Source organism: Andrena cerasifolii, chromosome 12 (genome assembly GCF_050908995.1).
Source record: "Andrena cerasifolii isolate SP2316 chromosome 12, iyAndCera1_principal, whole genome shotgun sequence".
NCBI classification, from domain to species: domain Eukaryota; kingdom Metazoa; phylum Arthropoda; class Insecta; order Hymenoptera; family Andrenidae; genus Andrena; species Andrena cerasifolii.
The window spans coordinates 2971552-2993843 of NC_135129.1; the positions used below are offsets into that span (position 1 = coordinate 2971552).

At 43.0% G+C, this 22292-nt stretch overlaps 3 protein-coding genes across 4 annotated transcripts in view; 1 reads left to right on the forward strand and 2 right to left on the reverse strand.

The window, feature by feature from the left end:
- Window positions 1–22292, forward strand: part of LOC143375338 (furin-like protease 1) — a 305117-nt gene that overhangs the window by 189547 nt on the left and 93278 nt on the right. The window lies entirely within an intron of this gene.
- LOC143375343 (uncharacterized) lies at window positions 7737–9818 on the reverse strand. The gene is made up of 2 exons (XM_076824343.1): window positions 8992–9818; window positions 7737–8221 (listed from the first exon to the last, which is right to left on the reverse strand). Exons 1-2 carry the CDS (start codon window positions 9639–9641, stop codon window positions 7912–7914), a joined length of 960 nt encoding a protein of 319 aa, XP_076680458.1. The 5' UTR covers window positions 9642–9818; the 3' UTR covers window positions 7737–7911.
- Window positions 10340–21556, reverse strand: LOC143375361 (dynein axonemal intermediate chain 2-like). The gene is made up of 8 exons (XM_076824365.1): window positions 21374–21556; window positions 17071–17232; window positions 15648–15748; window positions 14689–14846; window positions 13688–13865; window positions 12478–12914; window positions 11437–11708; window positions 10340–10777 (listed from the first exon to the last, which is right to left on the reverse strand). The coding sequence occupies exons 1-8, from the start codon at window positions 21554–21556 to the stop codon at window positions 10340–10342; spliced, it is 1929 nt and encodes a 642-aa protein (XP_076680480.1).

Sequence of the window (22292 nt, forward strand, 5' to 3'; positions counted from 1 at the left end):
TCTTCCCACCCTTCCCTCAAATATATACCCATCGACTCCACCGCCCTGCAAAAAGCAACGTCACTATTCGAATACTACTCGACACGATTCGAAGCACCCCCTTATAGCGCGCTAACTCTCCCACTAGGTTCTTCCTCGTTCACAGATGTTCACGCGTCGCGCGTTCTCGCTGGAAACGGAACAATCTGAAAGGGACGGCGAACGTAGGGCGGAGGGTGGAATCGCGGGGGGAGGGGAAATCGAATTCGCTGTGTGCGAGGTAAACGCTTCAGGAAGTGGCCGTTGGTGTACTCCGGCAGGCTGGACATGCACTCGATGTCGGTGCATCTATTGCAGCCCTGCTCGAGCACGACGAACGTACGAACGCTCGTGTCAAAACAAAGCTCCAGCCCCTCCCGCCCCCCTTCCCCCACCCCCTCGCGCCACCCCTTCAACTTGGCTCGAGTATGCGCTTACAACGGGTCACGGGGGAAATTATCGATAATTACTGGTAATGGGAGTGATGAGACGTCCGTCGCAGATGGCATCGAATGGTTGCCAGCGAGCCACGAAATTCGATCAGATCGATCGGTCGAGTGGTATTCTTTGCATGTCCTGTTTACTATCGCGGCGTTCGTTCGGACTGGGGGGGAGTTTATTGAGGGAAGGAATATGCTGAAGCGGAGGAATGATAGTGTAATTCAGTGGTGTAGAGGTTTCTTTTCATTCGAGCTCAAGGGAACTTTCAATAAACAGTTATAAACTTTACATGGATTTTTACATTTTTTTTTATTAAACAAGTGTTTACCTCGGCTTTATTCAGTGATGAAGACGTTGGTTATGTGTGCTTGTGTTTTTAGATTACACGTTTTAAGGGAGTGGTATACACGCGTACAAGTTTCGATATTCGGTTTACTGACAAGGAGAGGTTCCCAGGTGTTCGTCTCCGATTGCTTTGGTTTTTGGATACGTTTTAGAGGACCGAGAAATAAGAAGCAGGTGTATTTTTATTTTGGTACGTTTGCATATTTAAGCCGTGGCATCGTCCCTAGAATTTCATAAGAGTAGGTGGTGCTCGCGACCTACTTGTTTGGTTTCTGGATATGTTTTGGAGGACCGAAAAATTAGAAATAGGTGTCTTTTTATTTTAGCGTGGTTGTGTTGAGATGAAGATTGAGGGAGTTTGAAAGCAATCTTGATATTTGTTCTATTCTAGTTTCTGAAATGTGGAGACACCGAATGATTGCGATTCTTAATGGTTAGAGATTCATAGAGAAGTGCAGTTCTTTGAGAATCTTGAGTAGCAGACAGAAACAGTATAATAAAATCATACGATCACTAGCCAGAAGCATAAACTCCTCTGGCAATGTGCATATACGTTTCAAATATCTTCTGCAAGTGCTTCTACCTAGTAATAATTCAGTGAACAGAATTCTGTACACGTAGAACGAATAACACATGTTCCTGTCGTCGAACTTTCATTCGATTAAACTCTACATTCTTTCGACATCGATCCGCCAATAATCACAGTTTAATTATTTTCCCATTCCTGCTAACTCAGACAATCTTCTTACAGCCATAAATAAATCGACACGCCCACCGTTTAATGTCTTAATTGAAGGCTTCGAAGGTGTCCGCCAGCCGACACGTTCGCGAGATTATTCCTCGACGAGCCCGCGTGAATCTCTTTTTCTCTCTTCGCTGCCTCGCATACCTGTCATTACACGCGAACAAGTATCGGAAGGTGCCACTATCGGCTTTAAATCGCCGTCATTCGTCATTGCCCGGTTTAATGTCGTGTCCTGCGCCTCGGTAATTTGCATAACACGGAGCCGCAATGTTTCTCGCGCACCTGCTCGCGAAGAATTGCGAATCGCGTTAATGGAACCGTTGGCGGTGAAAAAGATAAGCACTCGGTGCAGATAGGAACCTATGCAACAATTATTCCATCTTAGAATAATATTTCTCGATTAATGATAAAACAGTTCTAAGCTTTAAAAAAAAATTAAAACAGCCTGCTGCACGTTACATTGATTCCGAATGAAGCCCTACATTTCCCTCTCAACTTCTCATACAGTAAACAGAAAAGATATTTCATTCTTAAGGGGAGGTTCCGGTGTGAAAGTCGATTTTTTATTTCATTTTTCGAATGTTCAACATTTTAGGAATACGTGTTTAGAAGGATTTGTTAAAATTCGTAAAATTCTCGAAGTTATAGGCATTTGAGTAGCGACAAATGCATGGGCAACAACCGACTACTCGGCGCCCACGTAAAACTTTAAACGCGTTTTTCTCGAAACAGTGTTCTCAAAACGGTGGGACCTGTATTTCCAAAAGTTATTAGCCGATTCGACTGAAACTTTTTGTAATTTGAAGAATATACTTCTGGCTAGGGGAGATACCAGAAAAAATACAAAATATTGAAAATATATAATTTTCGAAGCCGTTGAAAGGGTGACAAATATAGGGAAAAAGTGATTTCAAACTTCAAGTGTCGTTATTTTCTAAAAAAATGTTATGTTTGTAATTTTTTCTGGTTTCCCCCCTAGCCAGAAGTATATTCTTCAAAATAAAAAAAGTTTCAGTCTAATCGGATAATAACGTAGGAGATATAGGTCCCACCGATTTGGATGATTTTTTTGACGCCTTGACTTTAACGACTCCCCAGTGCCGTCTGCAATGATTAATTATAAAACAAAAAATATATTTCTATAACTTAAGACATCCTTAATACAATGCAAAAAGTCCCATTAAATTATACGTAGTAGTTTTCCTTGAATTAATTCCTAAAAATCACCTATATTTTTTGGGCTCTAGACCGGAAGGTCCCCTTAAGTCAGCATTCCTCCGCCAATAACTCGAGATCTCCAGCTTTTCTGAAATTCCTTCAGCGTTTCCAGCAGATGCTCCTCCGAATTACATTCCAGCCAAAGTAAATTCTCGAATCGAAAAGCCGCGGTTACCAAGACGCTGGAAAAAGAAGATCATCAACTATTCTCAGACGAAATTATAAATCTGAAATTAGGCGTTTCTAATTTAACCGTCTTAACACCCGACGCGGCCGACTCCGCCTGCACTTTTTCCATCAAAGTGCCTCGATAACTCGCGCAAACTTGGCCCTACGGACTGGAGCGGAATCTCCGCTAACACAGACCCGTCTCATTAAGAATTTAAAGCAACTTCCGTTCCCTCGCCCGCCTCGCCGAGGAAATTAGTCTGCTTTCTGCAGCTTAAAACCGCTGTTCCGCGAAATTCTTCGAAACGAAGCTAATCGGATTGCTGGCGGAAGGGCCCGGGCAGTTTTTCAATATTTCATCGATTCGTCGTGGACGATCGGGAAGGTTCCCAATACTCTCAGCGACAGTGAGTAAACCCGCCGGGCTATCGATTCCGTGTGGAATCAGATCGATGGAGTTGAAGGGAACGCCTGATTTTTCTCGGATTGCTCGAGGACCACTCGATATCCCAATGGAATAACGCCTGGGATAGTTTAATTCGTTTCGCCACGTTGGTCTCGATCACGTGCAAACGGGCGCTAGTGTCATAAACGACTTTTAAAACGACGACTAGGATCGATGCGCATCTTGAACGAGGACCCCCGTACAGGCTCGCGATTTGCATAATTTACTGTGCAGGATTTTTAACGCCTACGAGACATTCTCGAAGGGGAGTACTCGTTCTCGTGGGCAGATAAATCGTTGCATTCTTGTTTGAGATCGTTGGTCGAGGCTCGCTGGATACTGTAATTTGCCCTTGGTAATTGCATATTGAAGCGCTGAGGCGGAAAAGCCGCTCGTTTTTTAGCGATAGTTTGGTCCTGACGGACTGATCTTGTTGCGAGTGTCAATGAATTCGAAAGTAATTAAAAAGTAGGTTTGAAAAAATACAGGCAATGTAATAGAAAACTTCTCCAAGTTGATAGTAAATAGAAAACTGGATACCGAATCATTTTTCCTTCTGAACACGATGTGTTTTAATTAATTAATTATGTTTCTATTAATAAGGAGAATTCTGAATACAGTGTAATTTGAAACCAAATATAAACGAAATGAAAATTGAGCAAAGTATTGGACGGAGCAGGTAACGCTCTTTCAATATTTCCTACGATCGATTTGTTATCCTTCAGAACTTCGATTTTGAAACGAGACTCGAAAAGTTACGATTACAAAGTTAAAGGTATGTTTTCTTATACGCGTCTGGGCGCAGCGTCCAGGAATTCAAAGTCGATTTTCTCGAAAATGAAGTGCGATATCAAAAAAAGTTACTGTTTCTTTTCGATTTACAACAAATAAATGAACCAAGAAAAAGGAATAAAATTTTTTCATATCACGCTTCATTTTCGAGAAAATCAACTTTGAATTTCTTAACGTTGCGTCCAGTCGCGTATAGGGAAACCTACTTTAATGAGTCTTCTAATTTTATTATTCGCTGCACCGGTTTGTGATTACTATTTAAGCGTTGTTCCGAAACTCTTCTTCATAGGTACATGGCTACAATGAACACAATCGATACCCAGCTGCACTGGCCCGCCTACTGAACCAGATAGTCGCGGATTACAATGGCCAATTCGCCGTTTAATCCAGCGAATTGATATCACGCGCTCGAGCGCGCATTCGTTCGCCTGCGCATTAGACAGCCATTATTTATTAAGCGGCATTGAATTACCTGGAAAGTCGTAAATCGGCTCGCGATCGCGAAATATTCAAGGGCTCTGTTCGATTTAGTGGCGCGATATTCGATCGTTCAAGGGAGCTGTACCTACGTCGCCCTAGAACAGAATCAATTGGACTTTCAGAACACCTGCTCCTTCCCAAGAATCCATTGAGTTCTCTAACCGAACGCACTCAACTATCCAGGCGAACTTACCGAGCTTCCCACCCGAACACTCGCATTATATTTTGAATTCTCCAGCAAGTTGAGTTAGCCAATTTCGAATTTTTTGTTTCAATGGTTCCGGGGATAATGAGACTTTCAAATTGTATCAGAATCAATCGCGACCTTAATCGAGCCGTATAGAATCGATTACAGCCGTTTAGAGTGGTTTTCGAATTGGATATTCTCAGTGCAGTGGCACTTGGTGATTACCGCGCTCCTCGAGGGAAAGGCTCGTTCACAGAAAACGACCGTGAATTCGTCGGGGAATTTGGATTTCCGCCAAACGCTTCCCAGACCTCGTATACCCCATTCGCGACCTTCTTTCCACCTCTTCTTTCCACGTTTCTTCCTCCCCCTCCCCGTGGCGGAATCTGTGCCACGGGGCGCTCCTCTCTTCTCGCGTTTTCCGCTCGTAATTTGAAAATTCTCCCCATGCCTCTTCCGCGCCACTTCTCTTTCTCGTGCACGAGGGAAGCCGATCCTCCGGGCGATTTTCCTTGAACTTAATCGCCCTCGAAGGGAACGGTAATCGATGACTGTTCCGAGGGAAACTGTTTACAGAGAGGAGGGCAAAAAGCTGCGGTTGCTTTGAGCGATATTCGTCGAATTCTTAGCGATCTTGGATTACTGAACCGCCGCGGCATTGAATCACCGAGCTATTCAATTACCGACTTATTGAATTACCAAGGTACCGAGTTACCAAATTCAGAATTGCTCAATTACCAAATTACTCAGTTACGCGATGCTTACCTCGGTTCCTCGGTAATTACGTCGCTGGAAATTCTGCCCGCCCAAACATTCCCACGGGGCAAAATTCACACGCAAGTGTATCAGGAATTCCTTTTAAAGCAACAATTACAGAGAATCTTACTCCTTTCAATCCACAAAAAGTAGAACGCAATATGAACCCAGAGCTTTTTCGATTGTGCTGTTCCATCCGTGGGCAACGGTGCAACTTATCGCTGCACACGAATACGCTGGTCGTTTCGCACAAGTTACCCTGGAATTCCAGAAGTGGCTCTGGACACCGTCGCGAACGATTCCAGGAAATGTCTTCCAGCACTGCTGCCCGGAACCCACCTTGATTGTCAGCCATCCCCTGCCTGAATTTATCATGCCACGGTTCTGGAACTCTACCAGCATCCTTTTTGCTTCAACAAACTCCTGTAAAATGGGAATCGACTGTTTCTGCGAGCTGGCTACTTTTTCTCCGCTCGCTAGCAACTTTACAAAGTAATTCGCTGACTTCAAGCTTCTCGATTTTCTGCTTCTCAACAAATACACGACTGGACACAGTGGGCTTCTTTGTTGGCCTGAAGTATTCAGAAGAATTTCTGTGATTCAGACCTTGATCAATAGTGCTTTCGTTGCTACTTGGTGTTGAGGTTATTTAGTCTGCCCTTCATGTATAATAGTGGTGAGCAATCTAGTCACAGACCTGCGGTCCGCAATTGTTTCAATTGTAAATCCATGTCGGAAATAACAAATTCACCCCATAAATTAAAATTCTCTGATTAGTATATTTAAGTGTTTAATATTGCGGCCCGCGTAGAGTATTAGGTTTCCACTTTTGGCTCACTGCGGTTGCTCATCACTGAATTGTGCACCAAGCAAGGAGGTTACATTAGGGGAGACGGGGGAAATGCGAGGCAGTTAACGAAAAGTCAGGATGTTTAATCAATCGGTTGAAATATTTATTAGACCCCTTGGCAATTCTTTAAACAAGTAATAAACTGTGATATAAGAGTCACCTTTTTCACGTGCCACCAACTCAAAATAGACTATAACATTTTCTTGAAAAAGTTGTTTTGGCCCGCATTGCCCGCAGGTTGGGGTAATGAGGACTAAACAAGTCAGAACGCAGAAAATTATGAAGCTCGAAACAAAATTAAAATCTGTTCATCTAATACTAAAAATATAGCAATTCTTGGAGATCCATAATATCCGTACAACCATCAAATTTAATGATTTGATTAATGTTTAACGAATTCTAATTAAGTGGATACACTTACAGCGATCACACGTGTAAGTACTTATTTGGTGTGTCACAACCTGTGCCAACTGTTTCCAAGTTCTTGGCATCTGTAGGAAAAAAAGCTGTCACTATTCAAAGTTTTCGTGGGATACGGAGCCACTTGACTCTCATTACCCCCATGAGTATTATTTTATTTCTGTAAAAATAGCAGAATAACATTTGAAATAAACACAAAATTGAAGTTATCATAACGAAGCCATTAACTATGGATCTTTCAAATAAGGCCTAAAGAAAATATAATAGACAAAGGTTTTTTACTATTTCCATGGATATTTTCGAGAAGTAACAGGAAATACGTGCAGAACAAACAACGTTCTCTGTCATCGGTACGAACACGACTAGCGAGACAAACAAATGTCCAGCATCATTGTTGGGGGGATGGATACCTTCGGGAGGAAATATGTTGTCGTTCGATTTATAATATTGTTAAAACGATATTGACTCCACTGGCTCTCATTTTCCCTGTCTCCCCTACGTCACAGAGAATATTTAAGAATCATACAATTTATTGAGAAAGTACCATACACTCGATGTCTAATCCCACATCATCTACCGTCTGAAATGCTAAATCTACAACTTATTATAGAACTAAGTCTAAAACCGCGGCTTCTTCTCATTACTAGGGTAAAGGACCCAATTACTGACACCTAACCAACTACTATCACCTTAAGTTATTTTACTTAAAATAACGAATAAATAAACTATAGTATATAATCTATAGCATAGATTATAGGTTGAATTACATATTTTTTTTTTGTGTATGACTTTACAACGTTAATTTATTCGTTATTTTAAGTAAAATAGTTTAAGGTGACAGTAATTGGTTAGGTGTCAGTAATTGGGCCCTTTGCACCCTACGCTTCGAAAGCCTCGGTGACCAGAACTGCAGTGATTATCGTAATCAAATGGCGACAATGTGGTGGAAAAATCGTGGCATCCCTCGACACTTATCGTCCCTTCCATCCGTACGTTCGCTGGAGCCCAAGTAGCGGAAACTCGAGGCGAGTGCTATCGCTCGGTCGTCACTCGCCCGACTGAAACTCCGAAATTCGTGGATAAGCTCTGCCGCGAGCTGCTTCGGGTTCCTCGAAGTAAGTCCTGCCCTCAACTTCCTCCTCGATCGATTCCGGCACGGGGATATCCAGGATCTTGGAGAACTCCTCGGCGATGTCCTTCGTCTTCTTAGGGCTGCAAGGGTCCACGATAACTATCTCCTTTCTTCGTCCTTCACCATCGATCGGCTCCTCTGTCTTCGCGTCCTCGTCCACTGACTCCTTCTTTTGGATGCCCTTGAATCTGTGCAGTGTTCGCTTCCGACTGCTCTTTTTCAGCCTGTTTTTTTTTTCAGAAAAGAGAAACAATCGATGGCAGGTGTGTCGATTGCAAGGAAACGGTCCCAACTCGAAAATTCTGATTTTGGAGCGAGGAGCAATTTTTCATATCTGCGGACATTCACTTCGAAGGAGTGAAATCAGCCCTTAAAGTTATCTTTTCGTCCCTTAAATTTAACCTTGTAACAATGGGAGATAGAACGGGACTTTAAATATAAGAATCCTTCAGTTTTTATACTCCATCACACTACCAAAAGAAAAATAGCTGAGGGCTGATTTCACACCTTCAAAAACAATTGCTCCTTGCGTACTCCGATTTTGGGTTGGAAAAGTTTTCTTGTTAGAAGCTCATGATTGTTCTCATTTAATATTACAGATGAATTCGTTATTTATATTCCAACGCGAATATCCCAATTTGTATTTCACTCGTGTACGATGGACGGATTCATTGTACAAGATGTGGTACGTTATAATATACCATGCTTGGCATAATGCAGAGAATCCCTCAGCAGGTAATTCAATCTGATAATGCCGCAGGTGGATCAAAAAGGGATTACGCTAACGTTATACGAGTGTGGTAAAAAATGGAGTTGAAAGGGATAGCTCTGCTAACTACATATTTAAAAGAATATCTCTCATGTTGTGTACAACGCAGCAGAAGCCTCTAACATTTTAAACTATATTAGCCCCATTTCATTCGCGCAATTACTGTCAGTATTCCGCGCAGCAGATTCAACCAGACATCTCCTCATTTACCCCACGTTCTCTCACCTGCAGACCGGTGTCCTATCGATGCGCCTTATCGGTCTGTCTCTCGGCGGTATAGCTTCCTTGAGTTCTCGCTTGGCCCTCTCGACTTCGTGCACCAGCACGGAAGGCGGGTCTAGCATTTCCCTGAGAATGAGGCTTCTCCTGCTACCACGGCGCGTCTTCGGCAACCTCAGCGACGAGGTATCCATCAGCCCGGTCACAGAGACGCTGACAGACACGTTCCCACTCCGCCTCTTCTTTCCCTTCTTTCGCCTGCTGTCCCTCCAGCAGCAGACCTTCGGCTGGCAGACCTCGCTCTTGCAGGGTTTAGGTAACACGAACAACACCTTCTGCTTGCGTTTGATCCTCCTCCCAGGCTCCTCTGTTATCATTCTGCTATCGTAGCCCTCCTCTTCTACCGGCATAGAAGCAACCGCTTTCAGCGCAAGCTTCGAGAGCTTGCTAAGTCGTTTCACCAGCTGCTTCTTTCTGGGGTCTTCCGCTGCCTCCTCTGAAATCTTCTTCCCTCGGCTACTCCTCCTGCGGTCTTGCTTCGGGTGGCCGCCGACTGGCGCGTGCTGCGACTTCTTTCGTTTTCGATCCTGCTTCTTCGACGGACCGTACGTCTGGCGTTTTGGGCAGATGGCTGGCTCAGCCTCGGCCTCGTACATGTGTAGCTCCTGAATGGTCGATCGTGGTTAGCTTCGGGATATAGATTTTATGCGAGGAATGTGGGACAGTGTAATGGTTGTACCAGGAAGTTCGAATAGAAAGGGGAACGGAAGTTCTGAAATGATAGATGAGCCGGTGATTAAGAAAGTGGTGTAAGTCAGGAAACCAGAAAAAAATAGATTTCTCTTATTTCACGTTAGATTGATTTATATTTGAATATTGTGAAAGAACTGTTGCAAAGTGGTAACCTTAAATGCGGGGACGAGAACAGAAAAAAAAGAAACGCGAAATATACTTAATTATACTGAGAATATAAGAAAAAATTGGAGAAATAGTGGTAAACATTACCAAAAATGGTAAAGTTGTTAGTGGCAAAGAATTTGAAAATACAATTTGCTTTTGTTCTAAAAAATTACGCCCAAACGCAACAGTCTAAATGCATATCTTGAAGCAAAAAATACGTGACTTACACCACTTTCATAATCACCGGCACAAATGTAAGAAATATTAAATTTCACGTAGGTACGGAATGCATACGAAAGTAAAGAGAATACTTCAAAAGTAATGCAATTCTTGCTAAATTATCAGTTTCTAAATTTCCCTCATTCTTCCTCACGCTTTCAAGTCTAAGATCATTCCTTTCACTTCTCTACTTTCGCCATCTTGACTCCATATTCAAAATCCAACATATTACGCATCATCCCAGAAAACATCTGCCGAAAATCAGACCTAGGAGCCTCGGAGCAGCCTCTAAGGGCAAGCAGCTCTGAGACGCGAAATTTGGCAGTGATTGGTCCCCTTCGTGCGGGCTAGGGTAACGAACATCGACCCCACAGCCCCTTACCTGTTCAACGATCTCGAAATATTTCTGTTCAGCGTCAGCCAGGTCGGGTAAGTCGTCCCGAACTTTCTTTTTCTCTTGCACGCCGGTTTTCCCCCGGTCTCTGCTGACTTTCGAGTCGATGTCCCTGTCGCTTATCTCGAACGCGGACTTTTTCTTCGGCTTCTGCTTGTGTCTATGTCTCGCCGCGGATGCAGCCTCTTCTTTTTTCTCCGCGCTGATTTTGTGCACTAATTTGAGCTCTCGCAAACGCACGTCCACCGCCTTCGCTAACTTCGAGCACCTTTCCAAATACTGAAAGCAGGGTGGGATTAATTCACGGAGAGGCTAATGTTCGATGGTGAACTATCCCCGAGGGGCTCCGTTCGCTTTGAAAAGTCTGTTGAATTATTGGAATGGTTGAAAAATTCTGCGGATTTTGTAGTCTTTATTATTTCCTATTTTTCTGTATATCTGACTATGAAAAAGGTCAAGTGATATTTTGTTTAAATGTGAGTAAATATCGGTGTAGTGAGTGACAGTAGATTTATATTTCAACTTAGTTTTATGTCAGCTTTAGAAGCTTGCGTAAATATTTAATGAGTGGCTGTGTATAAATATTTAAAAAGTATTCAAAACGTTAATTCAGAGTTGTAGCGTCTGAAATATAATTAAACTATGCAATCACCTTTCTGCCTAAATTATATATAAATCTACTCCAACAGAGTATTTCATTCGCACCACTTATCACAGAATCGGACAACAGCTCTGACCTACTAATTTTTCAAGGAAAAGCTCTTTCTCCGTTCCTTAAAAAAATTCGATATTAAATTAACAGCCAGCATCCAGCGGGGCAAGGATCCACTAAAAACTCTAATAAAACACTGAGAGGCTGGGGAGGCGAAGGAAAGAAGCCCGACACGCTCGAGCGCGTAACAGCGAAAGAAGGGGGCGTTTATTTCACGCTCATTTACCTCTGAAAGGACGCCTCTGTCCTTTCTTTCGAACGATTGAAGGAATTCCATCGACTCGACGAGGAATACCTTGCCGGCGGAATTGCCAATGGCAAAGTAGGTCCCCTCGTCGTACGGTGCCAAGGTGGTGAGGCTCTCGTCGCACAGCTGCAGCGTAAGAATAGGCTGGTGTAGGCTCTGAATCAGGTCCCAGGCTATCAGGCGTCCAGAAGCAGTGATCACGTAGAAGACTGACTGCCTTGCCTTGTTCCAGCAGCCTCCAGTTGGATACTCTAGCAAAAATCTGACGATACAAGGATTCGATGAAGTCAGTATGCTAGGTGTTGCAGTGTATTAGGGAGAATAGTGACTTGACAGGGATAAAAATGTGTATTTAATCCACAACCAAAGGGAAATGTCAGAAAGCCTAATGTAATTCGCACGCATTCTGTCCAATTAAACACGTGACTGCAGTCTTGCCACCACTAGATCACCTCGTTGCGAAACTGTAAACAACAGGAAAGGTTACCACCGAACGATAAATTCAGCTTACTATCTTTGGCAGTCAAACGTTTGTACGCCCCAGCCAAAGTTCAACAGCAGTTAGAGCCGAGTACACAAAGTTTTGGATCGAGGACAGCTATAATCAATTAAATATGACGGCCTGGTACCGCAACGAGGATTGTTCGAAACCTATTCTTCATGCTCTCTCTGAATATTTGCTTCTAAATAATACTGGTGACCAATGGTATACTTCGGGAGAGCGTGGGTCGCTCTGCCTTCGCCCTACCAGTCATCCATTTACCAGATTCCCTTTAAACATTCATCCGCAGCAAACAACTGCTTGCAACCAGTTATATAAGGCGTTTGGATGGAACAGGTGGATCACTCCCACCTGCCGCCCCATTAAATTAATTTCATCCTACCCCCCGGCGATTTACTTTCTCCCCGTCCGGGGAGGAGCTAGACTCTGCCCCAGTTCCAAAAGTTGTCGCGCAACCCTCCATCATAGTTAGCGCGTCAAAGTCAAACATCTCCACGCACGATACCGTGCGCCAGAACTAACATACACCGTGGAAACTAAGTTCCCTTCCCTGGTGTCCTCCGCCCAGACCCGGGCCGTCCAGTCGCCGACGGATAGGAATACGGATGGATTGAAGACGTTACAATCGACAGACAGCACCGGCCCGTAATGCGCCGGGAATTTCACTGCCAGCTTCTCCGCGTTCGTCTTCGCTCTCCTGGAGCCTGTCAGGATCACACCATTGTCCATGCCGAACATGAACTTCGTGCCCACCATCGGGCCAAAGTTCAGGCAGGATACGCCGATCGCCCTGCCTATGCGTGGCTCGTTGGGATTCTCCAGGTCGAACATGAGGATTTCTGTTGGCTGCTGAAGCCACCTCGTGTCCCACCACATCGCTCGACCGTCCGACGATGTGGAAAAGAACTCTGTGTTGCTCTTCGTTGGCAGCCACTTCACTCCGTTCGCGTAGTCCCTGGGGAATAATGGCTTCTCTGGGTTCAGTGGGCAGAGGAGGCGCGACTTAATCCTACCACGTGATTATTGGAAGACGAAGGGATGGGTTGTAAGGGAGGGGATAGTTGAATATTTCTATGTTGGTTTCGGATATTTGAGGGTTGCTGTTATATCTTTATATGTACTTCACAGTTTCTGTCTGGATGCGATTCAACTTTCCCTCGAAATGTGCTTTGATATCATAGTGTTGATGGGGTTTGAGTGGATGGTCAAAAGTGGACTTCAATGCACAGGAGGAGGAAGAAATTTATACATGGCATGTTTGTTCTCTGCTAACAAAAGATCAACTTTATGAAGCTGGATTACCAGGATATTCAATCCCAGCTTCACTAAGAACTGCTGGTAACTTTCAAGGATCAAACCTTACATCTAGAAGCCTAATTGCTCCCCAAGACGCTAATTAACTCCCCGTTATGAGAAACCCGATACAATTTATCTAGGAATATCCCAATCTCTGTTCCATCCATCACGAACCATGCTACTCACGCAAACATTAAAAAAAAAAACACTTTCTAAGGCATCAAAATCCCCTCGCCGAAAGCACAGTGAGCGATACAGAAGGGCTCGAGCCTAACGTGCTTTATGTTAAAGAAGGAGTAAAAATTTAGCAGACTGTGAAGCTGGGAAGGCTCTGAAGCAGGCGTCTGCGATGCAAACATGAGAAGAGGAGCCCAAGTTTGTTGGAACAAAGTCTGACGGGCGAGTGACTGAACACGTCTCTGCCTCGCTTACCTGTGGCTGAATTGCAGATGAGAGAATTGAACGGGGGTCGTGCCAGTCCTGAGATCCCAGTTGCAGACTTGGCCAGTCATAAGGCCGCTGGCGAGGACGGAAGGATCACGGGGATTAAACTCGCAGACCACGCACGGACAAAAAGGCTCGAGCGCCATGTAAGGCTCGTTGGGATTGTCTGCGCGCAAAATAACCAACGGGTCGCTTAATCCGGCTTAAACGAGAAAAAGGGCCACGCGTCGCCGGGATTTTCATTGACTCGTTTGCATTCAATGATCGCGTGCTCTGCCCTCGAGGAGCGCGTGCCCTTGATCGAAGACCTCGCATTAATCGATCGAACTATCTTGGCTGTCTTTTTTAAAAGTATTTGACTGCGTTGCTGCGTAAAAAGTTGTGAAGTGACTCCACTGTATTCTTCAAAATTTCTGGACACTCGTAAATGAATCGAGATGTAATATTCTGCATAGTACCTTTGCTAATTAATTCTACAAAATGTGAAGATAAAGTAGACTTAGCGAGTGATATCTCGAAGCTAATTGAAGTCAGTTTACTTTTAATTATTAGGTTTTTATATTTCTCTATCATTCTACTTAGTGAACGCAAAGGCCTCGATCACACAGAACCTCATTCACAAAATCAATTCACCAGCCCGCCACACAGAGTGTCACTATAATTATTCAAATCGTGCACCGTCGACCCAAACAGTCACTCGGCGTGCGGAAAGGGGACCAGAGCTTCGTTCTTTCTCGTGTGCAGGTGGCGCAAGGGAAAGAAGGAGGATCCGTGGCTGAAGAAGCTAGGAAACCCACCCTCCCGCCCGTGGCCCCTTTCAATCCCAAGCAATTCGGGAACAGTGGAGCATCCCTCAAGCAGGCGCAGGGCTGTATGCAAAAGGGATGCAAAGCGATGCAAATGTCCCGCGATCTTGCTAATGCGATGAAAATGGGGCCTCGAAGGGGGGCTAAGGCGCGAGGGCGTTGCATTGCTTTTCTTCTACCTACCGACCTGCCAGATGTACATCGTGTTACTGTAGTCTACTCGCAGCCCAAACTCCAAGAAGCAGTAAGACACCACGATCCTGCTACCTGAATCCGGAGACCAGGAGATGTTGGTCACGGGCCTTTTGGGTCTTTGTGGGTCCATGTACGAGTTCAGAGTCCTGGAACCGATTTCTATGCTAACGATCTAGGGAAAAATCGTGGCAGCGTTTGCTCCAGGGGCGAGAGGTTGTTTAATAGAAAGCTGTGGCTCTTGATTCCAGATAGTTCTGATTATGATTGATTTTTCGGGGATGATTTACTACAGACTGGGAGTCTGCGAATCTTAAGATGGGAATTAAGGAAGTTTGAAGGCAGTAGCTCTAGGAAATAAATCTACAATGTAACTTTTTTTAACTGGCTTTTGCTTTGGATAGATCTTCTTGTTTAGTTATTTATCTCTGAAGGCTGAACGTTTTTGGTGGCTGCAAAGTGTGGCGGAGAATGTCGTAAAGAGTTAGGAACGGGCATGTGTTCGCTTCTTCTGACACGAAATTTACGGAGCAAGGAATTGGATTTTTGATTTTCGTTTGAGTTATAAATTATTTTAGAGGTTTCTGACGTCGCGAGGAATCATTAGGGAAACTTTTTGACGAATTTGTGGTATTGTAATTAAATCTCAAGTGTTTCTGCGAAGTTGTCTCGAGACGCGTGAAGTATTATACATAAATGTTTCTCAGTCATTACCAAATTTCAAATTAGCACTTATGTACGTACTTATCAAAAGACCATTTCGACTGAATGAACGTGAAACGTGCAATGTAATTTCATTCTCGCTGTTGGAGAATGTCATTAGTTGGTTTAAGCCAGTAATTCCAGCTAATTAAAAAATTGCTGCAATTTTCACGGGTTTAGAGGTAAGGCCAACGGGCTGAGTGTAAACCGAATGAAATTTTAACACGTTTCAACGTTCGCTCGCTCACCTGAGACCGAGGGGTTGCACCAACTCGGTGGCTATCATGTCGTCGAAGTAGTGCTGGTAAATGTTTACAGCGCTGTTCTCAAGGATGCCGCGCTCCATCACCTGTAAGGTAACTTCATTTAACGTTTCTAACAATCGCCAACGCAATTCCCTAGCGATACTAACAATTGCTACTAATTAGCTCGACGTGATCTTTAATCAACTGCTGTTTGGTACATGAATTTAATCAGATGCCAGGCATCTTAAAATATTACAAGTAAACTAGCGAACTTTCGAATAGATATTAAAAAAAATATATATAAGAATAGATCGGTGGCTTAGTGCACAAGTATTGTACGTCCACTTTTTTTTTTAAATTTGAGTTTTTATATGCAACAAAGTTTTCTATGCTGTATAAAAATCACATTTATATCTACTTCATAAATTTGTCGGAAATAATATTTTTCCTTATTGTATACCTCTGAATCTTATGTACCATTGCATGTTTAAATCTGCTTTTCTCGAAAACGCTAAAAATGGGCATACGATATTTGTGCACTAACAAGGGAAGATCCGAAAACGGAAATTCAAAAAATTCTGAAACCTTGTGGATATGTAAGGGATTTCCTCCTGATTACAACGCAATTTTTTTTGCCGCCCAAATTCACTCTAAGTAGGTTACAATGGGATCCAAAAGTTCTTCGATTTTCGAGGAGCACAGTTTCGCAATACAACAAAAGCTGAAATTGTATGGAAAAAACTATGAATTATGCTGTTCCATAATTATTTAAATATCCAGTTCAGATTTCACGTGGAAAACGAATTTTAGAAAACATTATTAATATTTCTGTTTATAACTTTTTTCTAATTGTTTAAACAGTTGATGCAACTTTTATGATTTGTTAGATCTAATTAAAAGACGTAACTTTTTTTCTATCTCTTACAGATTGTGTTACAAAATAAAATCAAATAATGGCCGAATCTTCAGGGGTTAATTTCACCCCCTTAGAGTGAATTTGAGCAACAAAAAAACATTGCGTTGTAATCAGGAGGAAATCCCCTACGTATCCACTAAGTTTCAGAATTTTTTTAATTTTCTGGTTCGGGATCTTCCGCTGTAAGCCACCGATATAACTTCAAAATACTTCAGCACTTTATCCCCCTCTTTAACATCGCAGTACTTAAAAAACAAACTCCAACCAGTAAATTTTCCAAATTTACAAACAACATCCTCAACTAAAAGCAGTCACACACTGCAGCCATTTAATAAAATAATTATTGACTTAAACACCCCACGTTTCCTCCATCCCCTAACCAAGCCCAAAGGCCCTCAACCCTCCTCCTTAGATCCCCAGCCTACAGGCAAACGTTCTGAAAATTACAAAGCCAGCATCTCCCTTCGCAGCCGTCGAGGCTCAGGCTCGATCGACCGAGCGACAACTTACCTCGAACAAGTTACGTAATTTCGGTGCCCAGTTGTCGTCCTTCTCGATCCTCCTGCGAAACCTCGTGGTGGTCTCCTCGTCCCTGGGATTGATCTCCTTCGGCCATCCACCCTCGAAGTGAAACATTCCAGTGTTCCTCGACGTCTTCCCGCTGGTTTGGACCTGGAATTCCGAGGGGCAGGCGACCGTCAGGAAGCGGGAAATGTAGGAACGAGAACGATCCAGGAGGAAGATCTCGTGGAGGGCCCAACTTTGCAGGATAATTCGCGCGACCCTTTGCGCAAACGTGGCGAACGAGAGTGACGAAGCAGATCGGAACCGGGTCTCAATATTGAGTCACCTACGCGCTCCTCACTCCCTGTATCGACTGTCAGACTTTGGGGATTCCGCGATCTTTCAAATTCTGACGAAATCGACGCGCAAACCTGCTCCTTCTTTCCGAGCTCGAACGACCCCACTGGGGTAAAAGAGCCACATTTCACGCGTGCACACTTCGATGCACTAATCGAGGTTCGACACACGTTGGGGAGTCGCATGCTCGATGATGGGTTAATTACTTGCTGCGCATCTGCATGGCGGATTAATCGGCTCGCATAAATCGGCCCCCCACCCCGACATGCACGCTCTAAACTATGAATTTCCTATGAGCGGGGTTTTCGAAAAGTTTCGAATTTCGGGAAATTACTCATCCCCGTGCTTCGCGAAGCTTTACACGGCCCCTTTGTAATGGAAATGTAGCCGAGGCTGTCGGTAACCGAAAGCAGAGTTACCGGCGACATTTCCTGCATTTATCCCTCGACTCTTGAATCGTCACATATTTTACGATTTTATTTTCAAGGGTTCTACATACCAGAGCATTACGAATGCCGGAGCGCGCGATGGAATAATACACCATGCAAATTCCATTTCATTCTGTCCAGTGGGAAGGGGAATTTGTAAATGGTCTTTGATAATATATCATCTCTCATATAGGAAGTATATTTTACAGCACTTTATCCAATGAATGAGCGCTTTCGAAAGTAGAAAGTGCAAGCGTGCAATTAATTTGGAATTCCAAGGGGACCTATTTTTGTGTGGGGTAAACTTGCCTGAAGCGTACTCGCGTTGTTTCTTTTAAAATAAGACAGTCACAGGCGCTCCTAGCTATAGCAAGTGTGAACAACAGTTAGCCATACGCTATTTACAAGTCGAGTTACCACGCGGTCACTCCATGAAAGAAATATAGAAATGATAAGTTTTCCGGGTACTTTTCATTAAAATTTTGACACGACTCTTAAGGATTTTGTACAATTACTATTTGTAAGAATCAGCGAAAGAAATTTTTGTGTAAAGCTATGTCTATTCTCAAGTTTATTTGTTGGTTTTATATCAACGAACAGTGCCCTGTATTTTAGCGAGGTAAATTTGAATTCAAGTGTCTATTTCGTTCCACGTGTACCTATTTCGTATTTACGAGTAAAAGTTGATTGTCTTTTAGTGTCTGAGTTTATTAAACTGTTCATTCTGTTAATTACCACTAACTTTGTCTAATTTTCCCTGTTAGTTTTCATGCAATAAGCATTTATTGTTCTTAAGGGGGCATGCTCAGTCAGGAGGCCGAAAAAAGGGTGGTCTTTGGAAATTTTTTACTCAAAAGCTATAACACATTTCTCAAAAAATCTTTTTTTCCTTTTAAGTCCTGCATCTAGTACCGTGTATCGTATTTTTTTTATTTAAAAATATTTATCAATAACTGAGTTATTGTCCATCACTCGAAGGTTCTCTAAAAAAGAGGGCTTCTGCGGTGACCACTGCTGCTCGAAAGTCGATCATCTAAAATAAAAAATTCAAAAGAATTTACTTATTATATTATATTATCTAGTATTTGAATGAAGGTTTTTTCGAAATATTGATTTGGGAAAAAATGGCTGATGCTTAAAGTAAAAGTTTCAATTTTTATCATAAATCTTGCCTGAGCATCGGATAAAAAATCCTTCGTTCAAATACTAGATAATATAATATAATAAGTAAATTCTTTTGAATTTTTTATTTCAGCAGTGGTCACCGCAGAAGCCTTTATTTTTAGAGAACCTTCGAGTGATGGACAATAACTTAGTTATTGATAAATATTTTTAAATAAAAAAAATACGATGCACGGTACTAGATGCAATCCTTAAAAGAAGAAAAGATTTTTTGAGAAATGAGTTACAGCTTTGGAGTAAAAAATTTCCAAAGACCACCCTTTTTCCGCCCTCCTGACTGAGCATGACCCCTTAATGGGTACGATCTAGGGAAGTTGACCCTACTTTTCAGGTGGAACCGGAACTTTAGCAAACGTTCCGATAGCGGTATCGTAATCAGAGGAATCCTTTCCGAGTCTTTTAGCTTGCCCATGGTAGTCGAAGCATCTGTTATCTGTGAGCGAACAAGAGATAGGACACTTGAACACGCGAACGGTATACAAACCTGTACAAAATGCCGCGGAAAGCGTAGTCCTGCGGCAAGTTGCATGCTCGATGCATCAAGTAACAAAGTTTTCGGGGGAGGGATGGGGGCCCGTGCCTTCGCCCCGTATCCGTTCGACTGAGAGCTTTCAACAAGTTGATAGCAGCCCCTGTTATTGTAGCACGGAACGAGCCCCAGACTCCGGTATAAATAAACTTTTCTCCTGCCTTTCAACGTAACGCACAAATCGCCGGCGCGCTTCACGCGGCTACCCCGAATTCCAGCCTTTTTCCACTTTCTTGCACCACCCTGTTCGGCTTCGTTTGCCGAAACAATGGCCACGAAGCCGTCCAACGGGAAGCGAACAAGAGAGATCCCAGAGTGATAAAAGATAGCTCTGCGGACGTCCACCGAGAGAAATCGAATATTCGCGGACTGGAACTCTATCAGCTACCTGGTGGAACTATAATAAACAACATATCCGTCATCGAGTCGTATATACTCCAAGATAAATGTACAGCTACGACACACGGCAACATGGGACAGAAATTATTGTGCGTATCAGGAAGGAAATTGTTGCACGAATCCACGGTGAGATTTTACGCGAGATTCTTCTATCATGCGGCAAAGATCTCGGCAACAACTAAATGTAAAAATAATAGAAATAGTCGCGAGAGGAGAGTTTTTTGAAAGTATATCATGGAACTTGTATCATGAGAGTCGGATTTCGTGAAACTAATGAGAAAATAATTTGAAAGTAATCAAATAATGACATAATTGTCTCATGAGATTAAAGTCTCATGTGAGACACGATATTTTTGTCTCGTCGTGGATTTTTGTCTCGGTGGGTCGGAGCACAGTGGGACAACTGCACTTGTTTGTGTCAACTTCGTAGAATTCTTGGTAGAAATAATATTGACGGAGGAATCGTTTTGGAGGTTAAAGCTAAGATGTTGCAGGATAAGGGGAAAATATTGAAAAAGTATGACAAACAAGTTGCGACATTAGAAATCTGTGTCAGAAGATCCTGAAGGACAAAGCAAACTCTGCGGCTAGATTTGAATTCAGCGCGTCGAGATCTGTAGGAAATGATATATAACAAGTTGAGGAGAAACTTCAACCACGAAAGGACCTCAATTATTTTCGAAAATGTCAACTTCGATAGATTTCCGAGGTTAAAATAGTTGTTTGTCATACCTTTTCAATATTTTCCCCTTATTCTGAAACTTCTTAGCTTTAACCTCCAAAGACTTTCATCCCGCTATCTTATTTCTATCAAAAGTTCTACGATTCTTACACAAAAAGGTGCAGTTTGTCCCGCTGTGCGAGATTGGTGGAATTGGTGAATCGGCTGGATGATACGCAGAGGATCCGCAAGATCGTGGGTTCGTGTCCCGTCGCCCGAGACCCTCTTTTTCCGTGGCTTCCGAACACATAGGAATTTTGAAACGTATTCCTACATTACAGAGAATAGTGTTTTAGAAAATAGTGCTCCCTGAAATTATACAGCATTAATAACAGCAAATATCAAACGTGCAATGTGAAATCATCTAGCAAGACCACTTTCCTGCTAATTTGCTTTGAGAGACATTGCATATCGTTTCTAATTCCAACAGTGGGAGAAATATCATTATCCGAAGTGGATTAATTAAGGTCTCTACAAGCATCGTTGTCAATCATTTAAAACAGCTCACGAGGTAAGCAGCGTTTCGGAGCGTGTCTAATATATCCCGTTAGCGTTTCGAGGAGAAAACAAATCGTGTGCCGAAATCGGTGACAACGGATGAGCTTTCCGCGCAGAGGGGATTCGGATCAGGGCTGAATGGATCGCGCCCCACAGTGGCTCGCCTGTAATCTCCTTAAATAACGTCGAGCTAACCTCGTGATGTGCCATGTGCGTCGAGTGCTGCATCCCGGCGTGACAGTGAGATCGCGTGACGTACTGGTTCATGTCAGAGGGATTCGGCAGGATCTCCATGTCCATGATCGGGTCCGTGAGGTCGAACATGCACTGCTTCCCGAAATCGGCGCGCGTTTTTACGTACACCTTTTTGATCTCCATGATTACGAAGTGGGGTTTGTTAAGGAAACCTGTTGGAGAAAGTGTGATTCTCATGTGCCAAAGGAATTGAACTTGTGACTCATGGATCCTTGTTCCTTGGGTGCTTTTGTCCCCAAGGAATAACAATTCAATTCGTTATGGAATATTCGGTTCCTTCATTCTCAGTTCAGCGGTCGTTTCAGATTCTTCCAGAGCAGAGCGAATCGATTGCTTTGAATTTTGGTGAACAGCATAACTTCGCGTTAATGATTTAACAATCAGGTCGTGTGATTTAGGGGGACTAGTCAGAGAAATCGCTAGAAAATCAAGTATTTTTTACGAATTAATTATAAAGTGCCGTGGAGGAGGTCAATCAGTGCCGCGCGGATATAGATTTGTTCTCTATATCTCAAAATTCATTTCGGAATCAATTGTTTGACCAACTCTTAGTATAATCTTTCAACCTTGCTGTAGCGTTTTATTGTTTTGTAGTACGCGGACGGTTTAATCTTACTTGTATTTACCTGTATATTATGTACTTTAAAGTGTTTTTTCCCATATATAATAATAATAATAATAATAATAATAATAATAAAGAGGTGAATACAAATTGTGACTGCTTTCTGTGACTTTGCAGTGATTGCAGAGAAACGGAGCTTCGGATCGGCTTGAAATTTTGACAGCATGTTCAAAATATATTCCTTTCTGCCCTAAACCTCAACATTAAAGTGTAAAAACTCTAATTTCTGAGGTAAAA